This window comes from Bubalus bubalis, chromosome 6 (genome assembly GCF_019923935.1).
Source record: "Bubalus bubalis isolate 160015118507 breed Murrah chromosome 6, NDDB_SH_1, whole genome shotgun sequence".
NCBI lineage: Eukaryota > Metazoa > Chordata > Mammalia > Artiodactyla > Bovidae > Bubalus > Bubalus bubalis.
In genome coordinates, this window is record NC_059162.1 from 94,175,543 (window position 1) to 94,198,531 (window position 22,989).

Below are 22,989 nucleotides of genomic sequence, written 5' to 3' on the forward strand. Positions count from 1 at the left end.
GATAGTAAGGAGTTCATGATCTGAGCCACAGTCAGCTCCCAGTTTTGTTTTTTGTTGACTGTATAGAGCTTCTCCATCTTTGGCTGCAAAGAATATAATCAATCTGATTTCGGTGTTGACCATCTGGTGATGTCCATGTGTAGAGTCTTCTCTTGTGTTGTTGGAAGAGGGTGTTGGCTATGACCAGTGCATTTTCTTGGCAAAACTCTATTAGTCTTTGCCCTGCTTCATTCCGTATTCCAAGGCCAAATTTGCCTGTTACTCCAGATGTTTCTTAACTTCCTACTTTTGCATTCCAGTCCCCTATAATGAAAAGGACATCTTTTTTGGGTGTTAGTTCTAAAAGGTCTTGTAGGTCTTCATAGAACCGTTCAACTTCAGCTTCTTCAGCGTTACTGGTTGGGGCATAGACTTGGATTACTGTGATATTGAATGGTTTGCCTTGGAAACGAACAAAGATCATTCTGTCATTTTGCATCCAAGTACTGCATTTCAGACTCTCTTGTTGACCATGATGGCTACTCCATTTCTTCTGAGGGATTCCTGCCCGCAGTAGTAGATATAATGGTCATCTGAGTTAAATTCACCCATTCCAGTCCATTTGAGTTCGCTAATTCCTAGAATGTCAACATTCACTCGTGCCATCTCTTGTCTGACCACTTCCAATTTGCCTTGATTCATGGACCTGACATTCCAGGTTCCTATGCAATATTGCTCTTTACAGCATCAAACCTTGATTCTATCACCAGTCACATCCACAGCTTGGTATTGTTTTTGCTTTGGCTCCATCCCTTCATTCTTTCTGGAGTTATTTCTCCACTGATCTCCAGTAGCATATTGGGCACCTACTGACTGGGGAGTTCCTCTTTCAGTATCCTCTCATTTTGCCTTTTCATACTGTTCATGGGGTTCTCAAGGCAAGAATACTGAAGTGCTTTGCCATTCCCTTCTCCAGTGGACCACATTCTGTCAGATCCCTCTACCATGACCTGCCCGTCTTGGGTTGCCCCACAGGCATGGCTTAGTTTCATTGAGTTAGACAAGGCTGTGGTCCTAGTGTGATTAGATTGACTAGTTTCCTGTGAGTATGGTTTCAGTGTGTCTGCCTTTTGATGCCCTCTTGCAACACCTACCATCTTACTTGGGTTTCTCTTAACCTTGGGCTTGGGGTATCTCTTCACGGCTGCTCCAGCAAAGTGTAGCCACTGCTCCTTACCTTCAATGAGGGGTATATCCTCACCGCCGCCGTTCCTGACCTTCAACGTGGGATAGCTTATGATTATACAGTGGAAGTGAGAAATAGATTTAAGGGCCTAGATCTGATAGATAGAGTGCATGATGAACTATGGAATGAGGTTCGTGACATTGTACAGGAGACAGGGACCAAGACAATCCCCATGGAAAAGAAATGCAAAAAAGCAAAATGGCTGTCTGGGGAGGCCTTACAAATAGCTGTGAAAAGAAGAGAAGCGAAAAGCAAAGGAGAAAATGAAAGATACAAGCATCTGAATGCAGAGTTCCAAAGAATAGCAAGAAGAGATAAGAAAGCCTTCCTCAGTGATCAATGCAAAGAAATAGAGGAAAACAACAGAATGGGAAAGACTAGAGATCTCTTGAAGAAAATCAGAGATACCAAGGGAACATTTCATGCAAAGATGGGCTCGATAAATGACAGAGATGGTATGGACCTAACAGAAGCAAAAGATATTAAGAAGAGGTGGCAAGAATACACAGAAGAACTGTACAAAAAAGATCTTCACGACCCAGATAATCACGATGATGTGATCAGTGACCTAGAGCCAGACATCCTGGAATGTGAAGTCAAGTGGGCCTTAGAAAGCATCACTACGAACAAAGCTAGTGGAGGTGATGGAATTCCAGTTGAGCTATTTCAAATCCTGAAAGATGATGCTGTGAAAGTGCTGCACTCAATATGCCAGCAAATTTGGAAAACTCAGCCGTGGACACAGGACTGGAAAAGGTCAGTTTTCATTCCAATCCCAAAGAAAGGCAGTGTGCCAAAGAATGCACAAACTGCCGCACAATTGCACTCATCTCACACGCTAGTAAAGTAATGCTCAAAATTCTCCAAGCCAGGCTTCAGCAATACGTGAACCGTGAACTTCCTGATGTTCAAGCTGGTTTTAGAAAAGGCAGAGGAACCAGAGACCAAATTGCCAACTTCCACTGGATCATGGAAAAAGCAAGAGAGTTCCAGAAAAACATCTATTTCTGCTTTATTGACTATGCCAAAGCCTTTGACTGTGTGGATCACAATAAACTGTGGAAAATTCTGAAAGAGATGGGAATACCAGACCACCTGATCTGCCCTCTTGAGAAATTTGTATGCAGGTCAGGAAGCAACAGTTAGAACTGGACATGGAACAACAGACTGGTTCCAAATAGGAAAAGGAGTATGTCAAGGCTGTATATTGTCACCCTGCTTATTTAACTTATATGCAGAGTACATCATGAGAAATGCTAGGCTAGATGAAGCACAAGCTGGAATCAAGACTGCAGGGAGAAATCTCAATAACCTCAGATATGCAGATGACACCACCCTTATGGCAGAAAGTGAAGAGGCATTAAAAAGCCTCTTGATGAAAATGAAAGAGGAGAGTGAAAAAGTTGCCTTAAAGCTGAACATTCAGAAAATGAAGATCATGGCATCCAGTCCCATCACTTCATGGGAAATAGATGGGGAAACAGTGGAAACAGTGTCAGACTTTATGTTTTTGGGCTCCAAAATCACTGCAGAAGGTGACTGCAACCATGAAATTAAAAGACGCTTACTCCTTGGAAGGAAAGTTATGACCAATCTAGATAGCATATTCAAAAGCAGAGACATTACTTTGCCAACAAAGGTCTGTTTAGTCAAGGCTATGGTTTTTCCTGTGGTCATGTATGGATGTGAGAGTTGGACTGTGAAGAAGGCTGAGCGCTGAAGAATTGATGCTTTTGAACTATGGTTTTGGAGAAGACTCTTGAGAGTCCCTTGGACTGCAAGGAGATCCAACCAGTCCATTCTGAAGGAGATCAGCCCTGGATTTCTTTGGAAGGAATGATGGTAAAGCTGAAACCCCAGTACTTTGGCCACCTCATGCGAAGAGTTGACTCATTGGAAAAGACTCTGATGTTGGGAGGGATTGGGGGCAGGAGGAGAAGGGGACGACAGAGGATGAGATGGCTGGATGGCGTCACTGTCTCGTTGGACATGAGTCTGAGTGAACTCCGGGAGTTGGTGCTGGACAGGGAGGCCTGGCGTGCTGCGATTCATGGGGTCACAAAGAGGCGGACATGACTGAGCGACTGAACTGAACTGAATATTCCATTGTGTATATGTACCACAGCTTTCTTATCCATTCGTCTGCCAATGGGCATCTAAATTGCTTCCATGTCCTGGCTGTTGTAAACAGTGCTGCGATGAACGTTGGGGTATACGTGTCTCTTTCAATTCTCGGTTCCTCCATGTGTATACCCACGAGTGGGATTGCTGGGTTGTATGGCAGTTCTGTTTCCAGTTTTTTAAGGAATCTCCACAATGTTGTCCATAGTGGCTGTACTAGTTTGTGTTCCCACCAACAGTGTAAAAGTGTTCCTTTTTCTCTGCACCGTCTCCGCATTTATTGTTTATAGACTTTTGGATAGCAGCCATTCTGACCAATGTGAGATGGTACCTCATTGTGGTTTTGATTTGTATTTCTCTGATAATGAGTGATGTTGATCATCTTTTCATGTGTGTGTTAGCCATCTGTATGTCTTCTTTGGAGAAATGTCTATTTAGTTCTTTGACCCACTTTTTGACTGGGTCACTTATTTTTCTGGAATTGAGCTGCTTGTATGTTTTTGAGATTAATTCTTTGTCAGTTGCTTCATTTGCTATTATTATTCTCCCATTCTGAAGGCTGTCTTTTCACCTTGCTTATAGTCTCCTTCGTTGTGCAAAAGCTTTTAAGTTTAATTAGGTCCCATTTGTTTATTTTTGCTTTATTTCCATTACTCTGGGAGGTGGGTCATAGAGGATCCTGCTATGATTTACATCAGAGAGTGTTTTTCCTATGTTTTCCTCTAGGAGTTTTATAGTTTCTGGTCTTACATTTAGATCTTTAATCCATTTTGAGTTTATTTTTATGTATGTTGTTAGAGTGTCCTGCTGTTGCTGCTAAGTCACTTCAGTCGTGTCCAACCATGTGCTACCCCATAGATGGCAGCCCACCAGGCTCCCCCGTCCCTGGGATTCTCCAGGCAAGAACACTGGAGTGTGTTGCCATTTCCTTCTCCAATGCATGAAGGTGAAAAGTGAAAGTGAATTCGCTCAGTCGTGTCCGACTCTTAGCGACTTCATGGACTGCAGCCTACCAGGCTCCTCTGTCCATGGAATTTTCCAGGCAAGAGTACTGGAGTGGGGTGCCATTGCCTTCTCTGAGAAAGTGTCCTAGTTTCATTCTTTTACAAGTGGTTGACCAGTTTTCCCAGCACCACTTGTTAAAGAGATTGTCTTTTCTCCATTGTATAGTCTTGCCTCCTTTGTCAAAGATAAGGTGTCTGTAGGCGTGTGGATTTATCTCTGGGCTTTCTATTTTGTTCCATTGATCTATGTTTCTGTCTTTGTGCCAGTACCATACTGTCTTGATGACTGTGGCTTTGTAGTATAGCCTGAAGTCAGGCAGGTTGATTCCTCCAGTTCCATTCTTCTTTCTCAAGATTGCTTTGGCTATTTGAGGTTTTTTGTATTTCCATACAAATTGTGAAATTATTTGTTCTAGTTCTCTGAAAAATACCATTGGTAGCTGGATAGGGATTGCATTGAATGTATAGATATCTTTGGGTAGTAAACTCATTTTCACTGTATTGATTCTTCTGATCCATGAACATGGTATATTTCTTCATCCATTTGTGTCATCTTATTCCTTTCACCATTGTTTTATAGTTTTCTATATATAGGTCTTTTGTTTCTTTAGGTAGATTTATTCCTAAGTATTTTATTCTTTTCTTTGCAGTGGTGAATGGAATTGTTTCCTTAATTTCTTTCTGTTTTCTTATTGTTAGTGTATAGGAATGCAAGGGATTTCTATGTATTAATTTTACATCCTGCAACTTTACTATATTCATTGATTAGCTCTGGTAATTTTCTGGTGGAGTCTTTAGAATTTTCTATGTAGAGGATCATGTCATCTGCAAACAATGAGAGTTTTACTTCTTCTTTTCCAATCTGGATTCCTTTTATTTCTTTTTCTGCTCTGATTGCTGTGGCTAAAACTTCCAAAACTATGTTGAATAATAGTGGTGAGAGTGGCACCCTTGTCTTATTCCTGTCTTCAGCAGAAATGCTTTCAGTTTTTCACCATTGAGGATAATGTTTGCTGTGGGTTAATCATATATGGCTTTTATTATGTTGAGGTATGTTCCTTCTATTCCTGCTTTCTGGAGGGTTTTTGTCATAAATGGATGTTGAATTTTGTCAAAGGCTTTCTCTACATCTATTGAGATAATCATGTGGTTTTTATCTTTAAATTTGTTGATGTGGTATATCACATTGATTGATTTGCGAATATTGGAGAATCGTTGCATCCCTGGGATAAAGCCCACTTGGTCATGATGTATGATCTTTTAAATATGTTGTTGGATTCTGTTTACTAGAATTTTGTTAAGGATTTTTGCATCTATGTTCATCAGTGATATTGGCCTATAGTTTTCTTTTTTTGTGGCACTTTGTCTGGTTTTGGTATTAGGGTGATGGTGGCCTCATAGAATGAGTTTGGCAGTTTACCTTCCTCTGCAATTTTCTGGAAGAGTTTGAGTAGGATAGGTGTTAACTCTTCTCTAAATTTTTGGTAGAATTCAGCTGTGAAGCCATGTGGTCCTGGGCTTTTGTTTGTTGGAAGATTTCTGATTACAGTTTCTATTTCTGTGCTTGTGATGGGTCTGTTAAGATTTTCTGTTTCTTCCTGATTCAGTTTTGGAAAGTTATACTTTTCTAAGAAGTTGTCTGTTTCTTCCAAGTTGTCCATTTTTTTGGCATATAGTTGCTGATAGTAGTCTCTTATCATCCTTTGTATTTCTGTGTTGTCTGTTGTGATTTCTCCATTTTCATTTCTAATTTTGTTGATTTGATTCTTCTCCCTTTTTTTCTTGATGAGTCTGGCTAATGGTTTGTCTATTTTATTTATCTTCTCAAAAAACCAGCTTTTAGCTTTGTTGATTTTGGCTATGATCTCCTTTGTTTCTTTTGTATTTATTTCTGCCCTAATTTTTATGATTTCTTTGCTTCTACTAACACTGGGATGCTTCATTTCTTCTTTTTCTAGTTGCTTTAGGTGCAGAGTTAGGTTATTTACTTGATTTCTCTCCTGTTTCTTGAGGTAGGCTTGTATTGCTATGAACCTTCCCCTTAGCACTGCTTTTACTGAATCCCATAGGTTTTGGGTTGTTGTGTTTTCATTTACATTTGTTTCTATGCATGGTTTGATTTCTTCTGTGATTTGTTGGTTATTCAGAAGTGTGTTGTTTAGCCTCCATATGTTTGTATTTTTAATAGTTTTTTCCTGTAGTTGACATCTAATATTACTGCATTGTGATCAGAAAAGATGCTTGAGATGATTTCAGTTTTTTTGAATTTACCAAGGCTAGATTTATGGCCCGGATGGTGATCTGTCCTGGAGAAGTTCTGTGTACACTTGAGAAAAAGGTGAAATTCATTGTTTTAGGGTGAGATGTCCTACAGATATCAATTAGATCTAACTGGTCCATTGTATATCTACCCATAGGTGTGAGTGGGGTATTAAAGTCTCCCACTATTATTGTGTTATTGTTAATTTCCCCTTTCATACTTGTTAGCATTTGCCTTACATATTGCGGTGCTCCTTTGTTGGGTGCATATATATTTATCACTGTTGTATCTTCTTCTTGGATTGATCCTTTGATCATTATATAGTGTCCTCCTTTGTCTCTTTTCACAGCCTTTATTTCAAAGTCTATTTTATCTGATATGAGTATTTCTACTCCTGCTTTCTTTTGGTCTCCATTTGTGTGAAATATCTTTTTCCAGCCCTTCACTTTCAGTCTGTATGTGTCCCTAGGTTTGAGGTGGGTCTCTTGTAGACAGCATATATAGGGGTCTTGTTTTTGTATCCATTCAGCCAGCCTTTGTCTTTTGTTTGGGGCATTCAGCCTATTTACATTTAAGGTAATTATAAGTATGATCCCATTGCCATTTACTTTGTTGTTTTGGGTTTGAGTTTATACACCTTTTTTGTGTTTCCTGTCTAGAGAACATCCTTTAGCATTTGTTGAAGAGCTGGTTTGGTGGTGCTGAATTCTCTGAGCTTTTGCTTGTCTGTAAAGCTTTTGATTTCTCCTTCATATTTGAATGAGATCCTTGCTGGGTACAGTAATCTGGGTTGTAGGTTTTTCTCTTTCATCACTTTTAAGTATGTCCTGCCGTTCCCTTCTGGCCTGAAGAGTTTCTGTTGCAAGATCAGTTGTTATCCTTATGGGAATCCCCTTGTGAGTTATTTGTTGTTTTTCCCTTGCTGCTTTTAATGTTTGTTCTTTGTGTTTGATCTTCGTTAATTTGATTAATATGTGTCTTGGGGTGTTTCACCTTGGGTTCATCCTGTTTGGGACTTTCTGGGTTTCTTGGATTTGGGTGGCTATCTCCTTCCCCATTTTAGGAAAGTTTTCAACTATTATCTCCTCAAGTATTTTCTCATGGTCTTTCTTTTTGTCTTCTTCTTCTGGGACTCCTATGATTTGAATGTTGGGGCATTTAACATTGTCCCAGAGGTTTCTGAGGTTGTCCTCATTTCTTTTAATTCTTTTTTCTTTTTTTCTCTCTGCTTCATTTATTTCCACCACTCTATCTTCCACCTCACTTATCCTATCTTCTGCCTCAGTTATTCTACTGTTGGTTCCCTCCAGAGTGCTTTTGATTTCAGTTATTGCATTATTCATTGTATATTGACTCTTTTATTTCTTCTAGGTCCTTGTTAAACTTTTCTTGCATCTTCTCAATCCTTGTCTCCAGACTGTTTATCTGTAACTCCATTTTGTTTTCAAGATTTTGGATCATTTTTACTATCATTATTCTGAATTCTTTTTCAGGTAGACTCCCTATCTCCTCCTCTTTTGTTTGGTTTAGTGGGCTTTTATCATATTCCTTTACCTGCTGAATATTTCTCTGCCTTTTCATCTTGTTTAGGTTGCTGTGTTTGAGGTGGCCTTTCTGAATTCTGGTAGTTTGTGGTTCCTCTTTATTGTGGAGGTTCCTCCCTGTGGGTGGGGTTGGATGAGTGGCTTGTCAAGGTTTCCTGGTTAGGGAAGCTTGCATCAGTGTTCTGATGGGTGGAGCTGGATCTTTTCTCTCTGGAGTGCAATGAAGTATCCAGTAGTGAGTCTAGGATCCCAGGAAGACTTGGTTAGCAACTGGGAGTCTGCTTGCAGTTTGGTAGAGGATGCCATCCCTGGAGCCGAGTTTGCCCTTTGCCTTATGGCTCTGGCCATTGCATGCCTGCCTCCCTGCCTCTGGCAGGGGATGGGCCAGTGTGCTGCTGGCTATCTCTCCTTTGGTATTGGCTCAGTCCTTTGTCTGTGAGCAGCCCAGCAGTGCCTTAGGTTAGACCTTTTTGTGGGAAAGTTCTCTCTCTCTGGCTATCCCCTGGTTTGGGTTGCTGTCTCACGTTAGCTCCCTCAGATTGCCCTTATGGCATTCAGGCCCAGTCCTTACCCTAAGCACTGCAGCCCGCACCTCCCTGTTCAGCCCCCGCTTGCTGGTGGCAGATGCAAGCATCTGGGCTACTGGGAGTTGCAGTTAGGCATGTAATCTGTGGGTTTTATTTATTTTTTCCTCCTGGTTATGTTGCCCTCTGAGATTCCAAAACTCCCCACAGACCTGCCAATGAGAGGGTTTCCTGGTGTTTGGAAACTTCTCTTTTATGACTCCCTCCCGGGATGGGTCTCCGTCCCTAACTCTTTTATCTCTCTTTTTATCTTTTATATTTTGTCTTACCTCCTTTCGAAGACAATGGGCTGCCTTTCTGGGTGCCTGGTGTCCTCTGCCAGCATTTAGAAGTTGTTTTGTGGTATTTGCTCAGTGTTCAAATGATCTTTTGATAAATTTGTAGGGGAGAAAGTGGTCTCCTTGTCCTATTCCTCTGCCATCTTAGAGACTGCCCTCATTAGTTCAGTTTTAAATTGAGATAATATACTAGTTAATTTTACCATTTATATCAAGGCTTTAATGACAAAATTTGATTTCTACCTTGATTTTGATTGATGCTTACAAATAGTTTTTAGGTTATAGTGCTGTAGTGATTAAATGATGAAGACTCTCTCTTTGGGCACTTCACAGTGCCCATTGTTAAAATTTGGGCCATTGTTAAAATTTCTCCCATGAAGATGCTGTGACATGATTAGAGCCTTGTGTGTTGTAGGGCTTAGGATGGGGGGTTGGTGGGGTGTTAGGATAAGCTACTTAAAGTAGTTCTCTGGCTAATTTATGTTAGAATTCTGAGCACCAGATCCTTAAGCTGCCATTATATTTGGTTGTATCTGTGGGAAACTTTTGGTTTCATTTTAAAAAAAGAGCTAAGTATTTATAGTTTGTGGGAAATTAAGGATAGTAATGAGGAATTTCTGGTGTGAAATAATTTTACCTCTTTACAGACAGATCCAGTTGAGTATGTGGAAAACATGTGTGAAAACATGCAGCTGTACCCACTACAGGACTTTCTCACTGGAGATCAGCTTCTTTTTGAATACAAGCCAGAAGTAAGGAGGTTTCCATCTCTAAACCTTACTTTTAGAGAAAGAGGAGGGTGAGAAAGTGTAGAAAGGTACATAAGAACATGAGAATGGAGAAAATTAGGTTATGTTTAGTCAGGTTTTTGTTTGTTTTAACTGAAGAAATGTCAGTAGTTTTGTGGATAATTTTTCATGATTCTTGTATATGACCATGCTTTAATATGACGAGAAAATCAAGTCCTCTCCTTAGGTATTGTTCTATTTTTCAAGTGTTGAAACATCTATTAAAGTCATTTCTAAGAATTATGTGCTTTAGGTGATAAACATACTTGCTTAGCTTGCCTTTTAATTCTGTTGGAGACTCTGTACAATTTTAATAATTTTGAGAATATATACAAGAGAAATACAAGAATCCTTGATTTCAAAATACATGACTTATGTGTAAAAAATATTACACATAAATAGTTGGTCAGGGTCTTTCCTCCACTAGTCCTGGTAAATAAATCATTTCACTCCATATGGGGTAGAGGTTCTCAACCAGGGGTGATTTTGTCCCCATGGGATATTTGTCACTGCCTGGGTACAAGGAAAACCATTCAGCATCACAGTAATCCCAGTCTGTGCTCCAACCACTGATGCCAAAGAAGCTGAAGTTGACCAGTTCTGTGAAAACCTACAACACTTCTAAAATTAGCATCAAAGATGTCCTTTTCATCATACGAGATTGGAATGCAAAAGTAGGGAGTCAAGAGATACCCAGAATAACAGAAAAGTTTGTCCTTGAAGTACAAAATGAAGTAAGGCAAAGGCTAACAAAGTTTTGTCAAGAAAGCACACTGGTCATTGCAAACACCCTTTGCAACAACCCAAAGACTATTCTGCACATGGATATCACCAGATTGGTCAGTACCAAAATCATATTGATTTATGTTCTTTGCAGCTAAAGATGGAGAAGCTGTAGTTAGTAAAAACAAGACCTGGAGCTGACTGTGGCTCAAATCATGAGCTTCTTATTGCAAAATTCGGCTTTAATTGAAGAAAGTAGGGAAAACTGCCAGGCCATTCAGGTATGACCTATATCAAATCCCTTATGATTATATGGTGGAGGTAACTAATAGATTCAAGGGACTAGATCTGGTAGACAGAGTGACTGAAGGAATATGGATGGAGGTTCATAACATGGTATAGGAGGCAGTGACCAAAACCATGCCAAAGAAAAAGAAAAAAAATTCAAAAAGGTAAAGTGGTTGTCTGAAAAGGCTTTACAAAGAGGTGAGGAAAGAGAAGTGAAAGACAAGGGAAAAAGGGAAAAATGCACCCAAAATGAATGCAGAGTTCTGGAGAACAACAAGGAGAGAATAAACATTCTTAAATGAACAATGCAAAGGAATAGAAGAAAACTATAGGATGAATAAGACTAGAGATCTCTTCAAGAAAATTGGAGATACCAGTGCAACATTTCGTGTAAGGATAGGCAGGATAAAGGACAGAAATGTTAAGGACCTGAAAGAAGCAGAAGAGATTAAGAAGAGGTGGCAAGAATATACAGAAGAACTATACAAAATGTGTCTTAATGACCTGAATAACCAAGATGGTGTGGTCACTCATCTAGAGCCAGACATCCTTGGAGAGTGAAGTCAAGTGGGCCTTACGAAGCATCACTACGAACAAAGCTAGTGGAGGTGATGAAATTCCAGCTGAGCTATTTCAAATCCTAAAAGATGATGCTGTGAAAGTGCTACACACAATATACCAGCAAATTTGGAAAACTCAGCCGTGGCCACAGGACTGGAAAAGGTCAGTTTTCATTCCAGTCCCAAAGAAGGGCAGTGTCAAAGAATATTCAGACTACCGTACAGTTGCTCATTTCACATGCTAGCAAAGTAATGCTCAAAATCTTTCAAGCTAGGCTTCAGCTGTACATTAACTGAGAACTCCTGATGTACAAACTAGGTTTGGAAAAGGCAGAGGAACCAGAAATCAAATTGCCAACGTTCATTAGATCATGGAGAGAGCAAGGGAAGTATAGAAAAACATCTACTTCTGCTTCATGAAGACTGTGCTAATAAAGCCTTTGACTGTGTGGATCACAACAAACAGTGGAAAATTCTTAAAGAGATGGGAATATCAGACCACCTTACCTGTCTCCTGAGAAACCTGTATGCGGGTCAAGAAGCAACAGTTAGAACCAGACATAAAAAAACTGACTGGTTTAAAATTGGGACGTGAGTATGACTAGACTATGACTAGGTATACAGTCACCTTGCTTATTTAATTTCTATATCATGTGAAATGCTGGGCTGGGGGAAATCACAAGCTGAAATCAGGATTGCCAGGAGAAATATTGGCAACCTCAAATATGCAGATGATACCACTCTAATGGCAGAAAACAAAGAGGAACCAAAGAGCCTCTTGATTAGGGTGAAAGAGGAGTGAAAAACCTGGCTTAAAACTCAACATTCAAAAAAATTAAGATCATGGCATCCAGTCCCATCATTTCATGGCAAACAGAAGGGATAAAAGTGGAAACAGTGACAGATTTTATTTTCTTGGGCTCCAAAATCACTGCAGATGGTGATTGCAGCCATAAAATTAAAAGATGCTTGCTTCTTGGAAGGAAAACTATGACAAACCTACACAATATATTAAAAAGCAGACATCACTTTGTCAACAAAGGTCCGTATAGTCAAAGCTATGTTTTTTCCAGTAGTCACGTGTGGATGTGAGAGTTGGACCATCAAGAAGGCTGATTGCTGAAGAATTTATGTTTTTGAATTGTGGTGCTGTAAAAGACTCTTGAAAGCCCCTTGGATAGCAAGGAGATCAAACCAGTCAATCCTAAAGGAAATCAACCCTGAATATTCATTGGAAGTACTGATGTGGAAGCTGAAGCTGTAGTACTTCGGCCACCTGATATGAAGAACTGACTCATTGGAAAAGACCCTGATGCTGGGAAAGATTGAAGGCAAGAGGAGAAAGGGTTGGCAGAAGATGAGATGGTCAGGTAGCATCACGGGCTCAATGGAATGAGTTGGAGCAAAGTCCAGAAGATAGTGGAGGACAAAGAAGCCTGGTGTGCTGCAGTCCATGGGGTTGCAAGGAGTTGGACATGACTTAGTGACTGAACAACAGCAACAAAGGGTACATTTCAGTTGTCACAGCTGGAGAGTGATCTTGGCATCTAGTGGGTAGAAGCCAGAGTTATTGCTGAACATTTTACAATGCAGGAGATGGCACTCTACAACTAGGAATTATCTGGCCCAAAATGTTAATAGTGCTGAGGTGAGAGACTGTGATGATGGTAGGTATTGTAAAACTACTAATTTTAAAGAAGATAGGGAAAGGTAAAGGAGGAAGCAGTAACCACATAGTCTTGTCATTTCCCTAGGATAATTGTGCCCAAGGGTCCAAGTATTTTTTTCTGAACCACTGTTTGTTGTTTTTTTCTCAAAGAAATGTTTTTAAGTAGTAGTTAGGGTTTCAAATCTAACCCACAAAAATCTTATGCTTAGTTCTTGTCATAGCTGAAGGATTATTACAGGAGGCTCTACATTGAATCATTTTACTGATTCTTGTGTTTGAAGTAGTATAATACATAATAGTTAAGAGCATAGTTTTTGAAATTATGTACAAACTTGGTTAGAACTCCACTTGTCACTTCTAGGTGTGTTGTTCTGTGCAGATTATAGACTCTTTAATCTGTGCAAATTACTTAAACTTTAACCTCTGAGGCTGAGTGCTTTCTATAAAATAGGTATGAAAAGTAAACTATTAATTGCTCAATCGTGTCTGACTCTTTGCGACCCTGTGGACTGTAGCCCACCTGGCTTCTCTGTCCATGGAATTCTCCAGGCAAGAATACTGGAATGAGTATCCATTCCCTTCTCCAGGGGACCTTCCCGAACCAGGGAAAATGGGTATACCTTAAGGTTATTGTTAGGATTAAATGAAATACTACCTGGCACATAGTAAAAGCTTAGTAAATGATAGCTCTTTTCACTGCTAGTCCTCTTATGTAGGATTTGAGATGAGAACTGTTGGAGCATTCTGAAGAAAGATATTTGAAGCTGCTGATAGACTAATGAAGTTTTGTCAATTAGGGTGGTCATGGACTATAGACAGTTTCATGAGCATTAAGGTGCTAGGATCTTGAGGGTGTCTAACATAATGTGGCTTTGCCTTTTTAACAGAGATGTATTAGATTGAAGTTATAATTGTTGTATATGTGTCTCCCCCCCTCCACTTTCCCCCGTCCTCAATTAGGTCATTGCTGAAGCCCTTAATCAGCTAGTTCCTCAAAAGGCAAATCTTGTTCTACTGTCTGGTGCTAATGAGGGAAAATGTGACCTCAAGGAGAAATGGTTTGGGACTCAGTATAGTATGGAAGGTAAAATATTTTAAAATTGTCCTACATGTAGGTATATGATTCACCTGGGAAGTTTTATTCCTTTAATAGTTTGGTAGTTCCTGTGGAGAAAATGGTTTGTTTTTTTTTTTAAGATGTTTACTTTGAAATGAAAATGATTTATATTACTTTACTGGAAATTATTTTCTGCAATGCTTATATCTGTATTAGCTAGTGAGAAAATCCTGTTGTCTTTGGGAGCCTGGGGCTATTTTTGGCTGTATTTTAGAAAAGTGCCCCCCAGACTTCAGTGTGCCTATGTATCACCTGGAGGTCTTATTAAAATATGGATTGTGATTCAGTAGCTCTAGAGTTGAGCTTGTGATTCTGTGTTTCTAACAAACTTTCTAGGTGATAATGCTGATGAAACCACCCATTGAGTAGCAAGAGTTTGGAAACTCAGGTTATGTCACTTACAGTTTTCCTGAGAAAAAAGAATTGGTTAGTGAAGACCAGTTGTTGACTGGTTTGTTACTATGAGAATTCTGAACACTGCATTCTTTATTGGATCAATTTGTCTTTTATCTCTACAGATATTGAAAACTCTTGGGCTGAACTGTGGAAGAGTGATTTTGAATTGAATCCAGATCTTCATCTTCCAGCTGAAAACAAGTACATAGGTCAGTGAAATATCAATCATTATATATAATCCATCCATGTACTAATATTAAATAACACCTGATCTCTGGGATGAGCATTACAGTTTTCTTACTTTTCCGAACGATAAAACTGAAGCTCAGAAAAGCCAAGTGACTTGTCCTGGACTGTTCAGTTGGTGATTGCAGGAAACAGGACGTAAGCATAGATCCTGGGACTTTTTCTGGTCAGTGATAGCTGATGCTTTCACGTCAGTTCTTGTAGGTGTTGCCATTATCTTGTCTGATTATTCTAGAGGTTTTCAAACTACAGCTTGCCTCCCAGTGTAATGAATTGTGAAAGCATTAAAAAAATATCAGAGTGGAAAATAGCAAAATGTTTCATTAAATAAAGAAAGGGTATTATTTTCAGAAGTTCTGTTCCCGGTAGGTATATGTGTGTGTTAACCTGTCTACTAGCTTACAACAGAAAACAATTCTAACTGTGAGGAAGTCACTGGTCTAGGACAAATATAATTTACTCAGAATTTCATTTTTCCAGCAATTCTATTCCTAGGTATATACCCAAAAGAAAACAGATATTCAAACAAATGCATGTGCATGCATGTTGATAGCAGCATTATTCACGAAAGGCAAAAGGTGGAAACAACTAGTGTTCATAATGAATAAATGGATAAACAAACTATGGCATATACATACAATGATGTATTATTCTGTCATAAAAAGAAATGATGTACTGATATATGCTTCAGTATGGATGAATCTTGAAAATATGGTAAATGAAAGAAGACAGACAAAAGGGGTTACACGTATGATTCTTCTTACCTGAAATACCCAGAATAGGTAAATCCATAGAGACACAGAACTCAGGTTGATGGTCGCCAGTGGCAGGGGGTAGTGGGTAATGGGGAGTAACTGCTTAGTGGTCCTTAGTGCTTAGGGGTTTCCTTTTGGGTTGATGAAAATGTTTTGCAGCTAGAAAGAAGTGGTAGTTGCACAACATTGTGAATATACTTAATTCCCCTGAAATGTTCACTTTAAAATGGTTTTATTTGTTAACTTTCAAAAATATGTAAATTTTGAATATGTAAATTGGTAAAAGACATTCTCATTCAAGAATGCATTCATAAATTGGTCTGTACAATTATTTTGACCAAAGTTCCCTCTCACAGTTAAGATTAGTCAGCTCTTGGGAAATTACAGATTTTCAGAGTTCATGTAGTTTAAGGCCAAGAGCAGAGAAGGCAATGGCACCCCACTCCAGTACTCCTGCCTGGAAAATCCCATGGACGGAGGAGCCTGGTAGACTGCAGTCCATGGGGTCGCTAAGAGTCGGACACGACTGAGTGACTTCACTTTCACTTTTCACTTTCATGCATTGGAGAAGGAAATGGCAACCCACTCCAGTGTTCTTGCCTGGAGAATCCCAGGGACGGGGGAGCCTGGTGGGCTGCCGTCTATGGGGTCGCACAGGGTTGGACACGACTGAAGCGACTTAGCAGCAGCAGCAGCAAGGCCAAGAGGACTTTCTTTTTAGTATTGTTCTACTAATTTATTGTACTCTAACATTTGAATTTGACATGTTTTTTGCCTCAAAAAAGAGTTACCTAGAGTTCTGAAACCAAGAACAGATTGATGGAAATTCTGTTGTGATAACTGAGTGACTTATTACCTTTTGCTTTTGTTAGCCACGGATTTCATGTTGAAGGCTTTTGATTGTCCAGAGACAGAATACCCTGTTAAAATTGTGAATACTCCACAAGGTTGCCTGTGGTATAAGAAAGACAACAAATTCAAAATCCCCAAAGGTAAAATGTTTACCTCCTTAAAACTAGTGAAATAAGTATAACCAAACTTTCTCCAGTTTCTCACAACCTTTTACCTCTTCTCTGTTACATCTCTTCCTTTCCTCTTCCCCTTCTACTTGAAGACCTTTTCCAGGCTTACCTATTGGATCCATACTATGCTCCTGTGCTGTCACAGAAATTCTTATGTACACTACAGATTCCAGGGAATAAATAAGGATTCAAGCATAAAATGAAATTATTTTTTGATTTTTTTTTTTCTCAGTTAAATGAAAGCAGAGCCAGGTGTTTGGCTGTCTCAGGCAGCAGGTGGTGTTTTTTGAACATTATTGTTAAAAAGAGAATCAAGAGTAAGAGTAAGCTGAAAGGAATTATTCTTAGACGTGATAGATAGCCAAGTTCAGCATTACAAATGTGAAATATCCTCCATCTGTCTCCCTGTATTCTTTTGTTTCTCAGCCTAAAGGAAGTGTTGTATATACAGTTAACCAGACTCTGAAGCTCTTATCTTCAACATGGTAGCCCAAACTGTGTTGCTTTTTAAATTTTGTGTTCTTGTGCATAGCATAGGAACTTACTGAAGCAACTTGGAATCAAAGGGTAGGTGCTCTTGGTTGCCATCTAGCCCATATCCCTAGCCTTGACACAACTGTACTATAGTTCTCAGGGATTCTTGAGTTCACTGGGAAGGTTGTTTACTCAGTTTTTCTTGGATAGATTATGAGTTTCTAAAAATGTTCTTAACATTTATTCCGCTTCCTTGGAACAGTACTGATACAACTTTCTGTGAGCATTGGTATTTTTCCCTTAATGTTCTTGACATGTATACCTCTATATGCATTTTTCCTGACCAAGGCTGTTGATAGTAAGAGTATTCATAGGCCTCTCTGCATATCTGTCTATATATGTGATTTTCCTATAGATTAAAGTGTGCCTTCTGGACACTATTAGGAATGGTAAATATACTTATTAAGGATGCTTAAGGATAAAAATGTAATGAGGATTTAAGGATTAGTGGTTTATTTCAGAATTTTTAAAACATCATCATATTGGGGGAAAATAACAGGTGTACTAAATATTTGAGGCCTCTGGCCATTAGTTTCTTATTTAGGGTCTTTTTTTCTTTCAGCATATATACGTTTCCATCTGATCTCACCTTTGATACAGAAGTCTGCAGCAAAGTAAGAAATTGTCCTCTTTTCTGGAAGATATATATATTTTAATTATTGAAAGACTTTTATTTCTGAATCATTGTATCATTCTCTTTGTCAGTACTTGAGCTGTGCTCCTCATTTATGTGTTTTTTATGTGCCCAAAACAAATTATCTGTGTGAATCACTAAGATGGAATTGTGGCTGCTCCATCTCCAGCACTTATTTGTACTGGATTGAGAAAGTTCCTTAAAGATAAGCTTGGGTTAGCTTCCAGTATATAATGAGGACTAGTGTGGATCTGTTGACCTGTATTTTGAGACTGCCAAGGAGTCTGATTTTACTTCATTCTTAGCAAATTATTTACACGTTTATATAGATTAGCTGTATTGTGGGAGGTCAGAGAGCCTAAAATATACCTGAATCATAGGAGGTGCTCAGGAAATGTTACTACATTTCTCCCTTTCTTTTGCCCCTTAACCTGTAAAATCCAGCCTTAAACTGACAAATAGCACTAACATTATTAATATCCAGTCTAAAAAGTGCATTACAGGACTTCCCTGGCCATCCAGTGGTTAAGACTATGCATTTCCAATGCATCAGTCTCTGGTTCAATTCCTAGTTGGGAAACTAAGGTTCCACATGCCACATGGCCAAAAAAAAGGACCCTCCTCTCTTCCCTCAGATTTTTAATTTGTTGGTCAGAAAACCTAGGCCACAGGGATAGCCAGAGCATTTGGGCCAGTTGCTTTTCATGTATTTTACACTTATCCCATTGTGCAACATAAATATTATCATATTCTATTTGTGCATGACATGAAAAAGATAGGGGAGCACTGCTGAAGGTGGGAGTTCTGTAATGCCCCGGTGAACCCGAGCCCTAGTAACCTTTGAGCTCAGTTAGTATATAGAGTTTACATTCTGGAGTAGTGAATTAATATCTTTATAAAAGTGAAGTTTCTTACTCTAAATTGAAGGAAATTTGTCTATTTCTTGTCAGTTAATGATGCTGTTTGCATTTTTATACTCTTAGTGTGGTCCTCTTTGATATTTTTGTCAATATCCTTACCCATAACCTTGCGGAACCAGCTTATGAAGCAGATGTGGCACAGCTGGAGTATAAGCTGGTCGCTGGAGAACATGGTTTAATTATTCGAGTGAAAGGATTCAACCATAAACTACCTGTAAGTACAGTGCTCTGATTTCTTTGCAGACAACTTTAAAATTTCATATTTGTTTGTTGTGCCTATAGCACCAAGCATAGAGGTTTGTGCATGAGGTGCTGTATATGAAAAGAAATATGTATTAATATAGATCATTAGGTTTTTTTGACTGATGGCAGGTATTCCAACTTTGGCCACATATAAGAGCAACATATATTCTTTAATTAATTGCATTTATTGGGCTTCCCTGGTAGCTCAGCTGGTAAAGAATCTGCGTGCAATGCAGGAAACCCTGGTTCGATTCCTGGGTGGGACAGATTCCTTAGAGAAGGGAACAGCTACCCACTCCAGTATTCTGGCCTGGAGATCATTATGGTTTTTTTGGCTGATGGCAAGTATTCTGACTTTGGCCACATATAAGAGCAACATATATTCTTCAATTAATTACATTTATTAGTGTTGTATACATTAGTAATAGATACAGCACAGCCTGTGCTTCAGACTTGATTACACTTCTCTTTGCTGTCCGTTTCTCTGCAGCCAACACTGGTATTTAGGACTTGTTTGAGTGTAATTGGGCTGCCCTTGTGGCTCAGACAGTAGAGAGTCTGCCTGCAATGTGGGAGACCTAGATTCTATTCCTGGGTTGGGGAGATTCCCTGGAGAAGGAAAACGCTACCCACTCCAGTATTCTGGCCTGGAGAATTCCATCGACAGAGGAGCCTGGTGGGCTACAGTCCATGGGGTCACAAAGAGTTGGACACTACTGAGTGACTAGCTCTTATTTGTTTTCTTTTTTGAGTGTAATTTCATGCCATAGTGCAAGGACAGATTTAAAACACCTGACATGTTCCCTGATGCCCTGACGAAGAGTAGAACTTAGATGTCTGTGTTCTTTCTTCGTCTTCTTACAGTCTTTTCCATTGTTTCAAGTGTGTGTGTCTTGTTCCCTTCTAAGTTTATGACTCTTAAGAAACAGAGTTTATATCTTGTTAGTGATTTATCTTTTGGTAAAGAATATGTTTCAATGTCATCTGTCAGTACTTCATAAGTAAAGGAAGAAATACCAAGTACCAGGTAAAATAATGTACCCAACAATAAATTTTATATGTTGGTTTTTTGGGTAGAATATATATTAACATTTGGGGAATTGGGTTCATCTAAGAAAAAATCTGGAGGAGAGGACCTGGAAGTAATCAGACCTGTGCTAAGAGGTGATAGCCTCCATATCTTAGCAAAAATCCTAGAGAAGAGTAGTTTTCTTCTTTATACCCTCTTACTTGTCAGTCTCCCCTGGGAACAAAAATTGTCCTTAGGAGGAGACACATGGAATATTTTAGTAACCTTCAAAAGAGTAAATATAATGTAGCTTAAAATCCAAACATATTAAAGCCAAATACAGTAGTTGTCATTTGGTAGGTATGTTTTGGAATTACCTGGAGAGCTTTTTAGAAATACAAACCATAGTATTTGAGGTTCTTCATTCTATGAAGCTTCCCTACTGTAACATTAAAACTTGATATAAATACTATAAATACATATATAAAACCAGAGATCATTTACACCTATGAAATACAGAGTCAAGCATTCTAAAAACTTGAAAGTTAAGTTCAAATATAACAAAAAGAATAATTCACCATGACCAGTGCCAGCAAAGCAAAGAGTTGGTTGTTCAGTTTTACGAAGCTGTTATAAATCATTATAACACAAGTCAGTTAAGAAACACTGTGTGAATATAGTGATCATGAACATAAATCATTATATCAAAATCAGTTGAGAAATACTATATGAATATAGTGATAAATGCCCCCAAAATTATTTGATAAATTTGAGTTGTCATTCCTAATAAGTAGGAATAAAGGGAGGTTACACAACCACAATAAAAATCTTAATTAAATGTATGATAACAGATGTTATACTAACTGATGAAATCCTGAACATTAAAATTAGGAATAAGCCGAGGATACCCATGATCACTTCTATTACTTGACATTATTTTTAGAGTTTCTGGCTACTATATTAAAGTGAAAAAATAAAAACACCTGGAAGAGAAAAAGCATTTTTCTTTGCAAGATACTATTAGAATTTAAAAAATAATTTGTGATATGACTCATCATAAGACCAGTATATCAATGGCTCATTTTCCTATAGTGCAGTAACCATTTAGAAATGGACTGGGAAAAAATATGTCACTATAATATTGAGAAAAATAATCAAATATGTAAGAATAAAGAAGAAAAGTATAGAACTTATCTAAAGAAAGCTATAAATCTTTTTGAAGCATATAAAAGACTTTAAGGGAGAAGACTTCACATGTTTCTGGATAGCACAGGTTGATACAAAGTCATTATTTCCTAAATTATCTTCTCCCAGTTAAAATCAAATTTTGGGGCAGTGGAGATGCTCAATAAAATTATTTTTAAGTTTAATGGGAAGGAAAAAATGTTTTAAAATACCTCTGAAAATTATGAAAAAGAAAATTTTTATTCCTTCAGATTTTATAATTGAGAATTTTAGCTCCTAAAAATTCTTTGAGGGAGGGGCTTCCCTGGTGGCTCAGTGGTAAAGAATCTACCTGCCAATGCAGGAAACACCGGTTCAATCCTTGATCTGGGAAGATCCCACATGTCCCAGAGCTTGTGTGCTGCAACTGTTGAGCCTGTGCTTAGAGCCCGGGAGACACACCTGCAGAGCCCACGAGCTGCAACTACTGAAGCCCGTGCAGCCTAGACTCTGTGCTCCACAACGAGAGAGACCACCGCAGTGAGAAGCTGATCATGATAACTAGAGAGCAGTCCCCACTCACTGCAACTAGAGAAAAGCCTACATAGCAATGAAGACCCAGCACAGCCAAAAATAAATAAATGAATTACTGGAAAAAAAAAAAAAATAGCTAGGTGGTGTAGCCATGGGTTAAGGGAAAAAAAAAGATTCTTTGAGTCATTAGTACTTATGTCCCACACAATGCCTATTTTATCATATTGAACCCCTGGTAGAAACCAATGGGAAACATTTTCCCCCTAAAAATCAGTGGATTTACATGTTTCTCCACTTAAGGTGTTTCTTTCTTTTCTTCTTAGCTACTGTTTCAGCTTATTATTGACTACTTAGCGGAGTTCAGTTCCACACCAGCTGTGTTTACAATGATAACTGAGCAATTGAAGAAGACCTACTTTAACATCCTCATCAAGCCTGAAACTCTGGCCAAGTGGGTATACATGGGATCAGCTTATATTTTGAAGGCCTAAAACTATATGCCTTCTTGGAATTAAGTGTGGGGAGTGAGGCTGTTGTTTCAGTGCTAATTCAGATGTGATAGAATTGTGCTGTGTTTTAGGAAACTAGCCTGTAGAGTTAGAGAGTTTCTAAACTCATTGTAAGTAGTTATCGGTGAGGAGGACTGCTGTCTACTATACTTAATTAGAGGCTAAAGGTTAAAAGAGTGTTTTTTCCTAGTTTCTAAGTAAAAAACAGTTCAAAAAGTGCTGACTTGGTTGTAGCTCAAAATTGCTTAGTGTGTTGGATGTTATGATAAGTAGCTGAGTTAAATTGCCTAACAGGTCATTTTTCTGACAACTGCAACTATCCAGAATTCAGTCAGGTTGCAGAAGAGAGCAGAAATGCTTCTGGACAGTCAGTATGCCCTCTGCTAATAGGCAGTCATCTTGGGCCTTTCACCAGAGCCTGTTCTTTAATCCAGGGCCAGCAGTAGCTTATAGGGTACCTTTGTGTGAATCAGAAAAAAGTACACTCTTGAGGGTAAAAAGAGCCTTTGTGGGAGGGGGGAAAAACTCCCCTCTGAGCAGATATAGCCCTTTATGCACATGGCTTGCAAGCCCCTACTTGACCTGTTTGCTGGGCATCTGTAAATACCCTGCATTAGACATAGTTATAATGAGAACATAAGTGGCCAAAATTCGAAAGCAGGGGAGGGAGTAGGTAAGAATCAGACATGTAATAACTGATAATCTGATCACAAAAAGTTATAAAAACTAATAACCAAATATAAATGGGAAAGGAGAGTTGTCTGGAATTATTGATATGATTAAAAATAGCCCCATATATCCTCTAACTGCTGAATACTACTTTGTTAAAATGTGGTAGAGTAATAATACTTGTTTATTGAAG

The 22,989-nt window shown here is 38.8% G+C and overlaps 1 protein-coding gene across 4 annotated transcripts in view; it reads left to right on the top strand.

The window, feature by feature from the left end:
• The window catches only part of NRDC (nardilysin convertase), a 95,819-nt gene that overhangs the window by 65,741 nt on the left and 7,089 nt on the right, over positions 1–22,989 (top strand). For 3 of the 4 annotated variants that reach the window (XM_006043743.4, XM_006043744.4, XR_006641224.1), the window contains 7 exons: positions 9,664–9,768; positions 14,005–14,128; positions 14,680–14,766; positions 16,431–16,550; positions 17,677–17,728; positions 18,732–18,882; positions 21,942–22,069. In XM_006043743.4, the coding sequence (XP_006043805.2) occupies positions 9,664–9,768; positions 14,005–14,128; positions 14,680–14,766; positions 16,431–16,550; positions 17,677–17,728; positions 18,732–18,882; positions 21,942–22,069 (767 nt within the window). The remainder of the gene's footprint in view (positions 1–9,663; positions 9,769–14,004; positions 14,129–14,679; positions 14,767–16,430; positions 16,551–17,676; positions 17,729–18,731; positions 18,883–21,941; positions 22,070–22,989) is intronic. The other variant, XM_044945024.2, reaches the window with a different exon arrangement.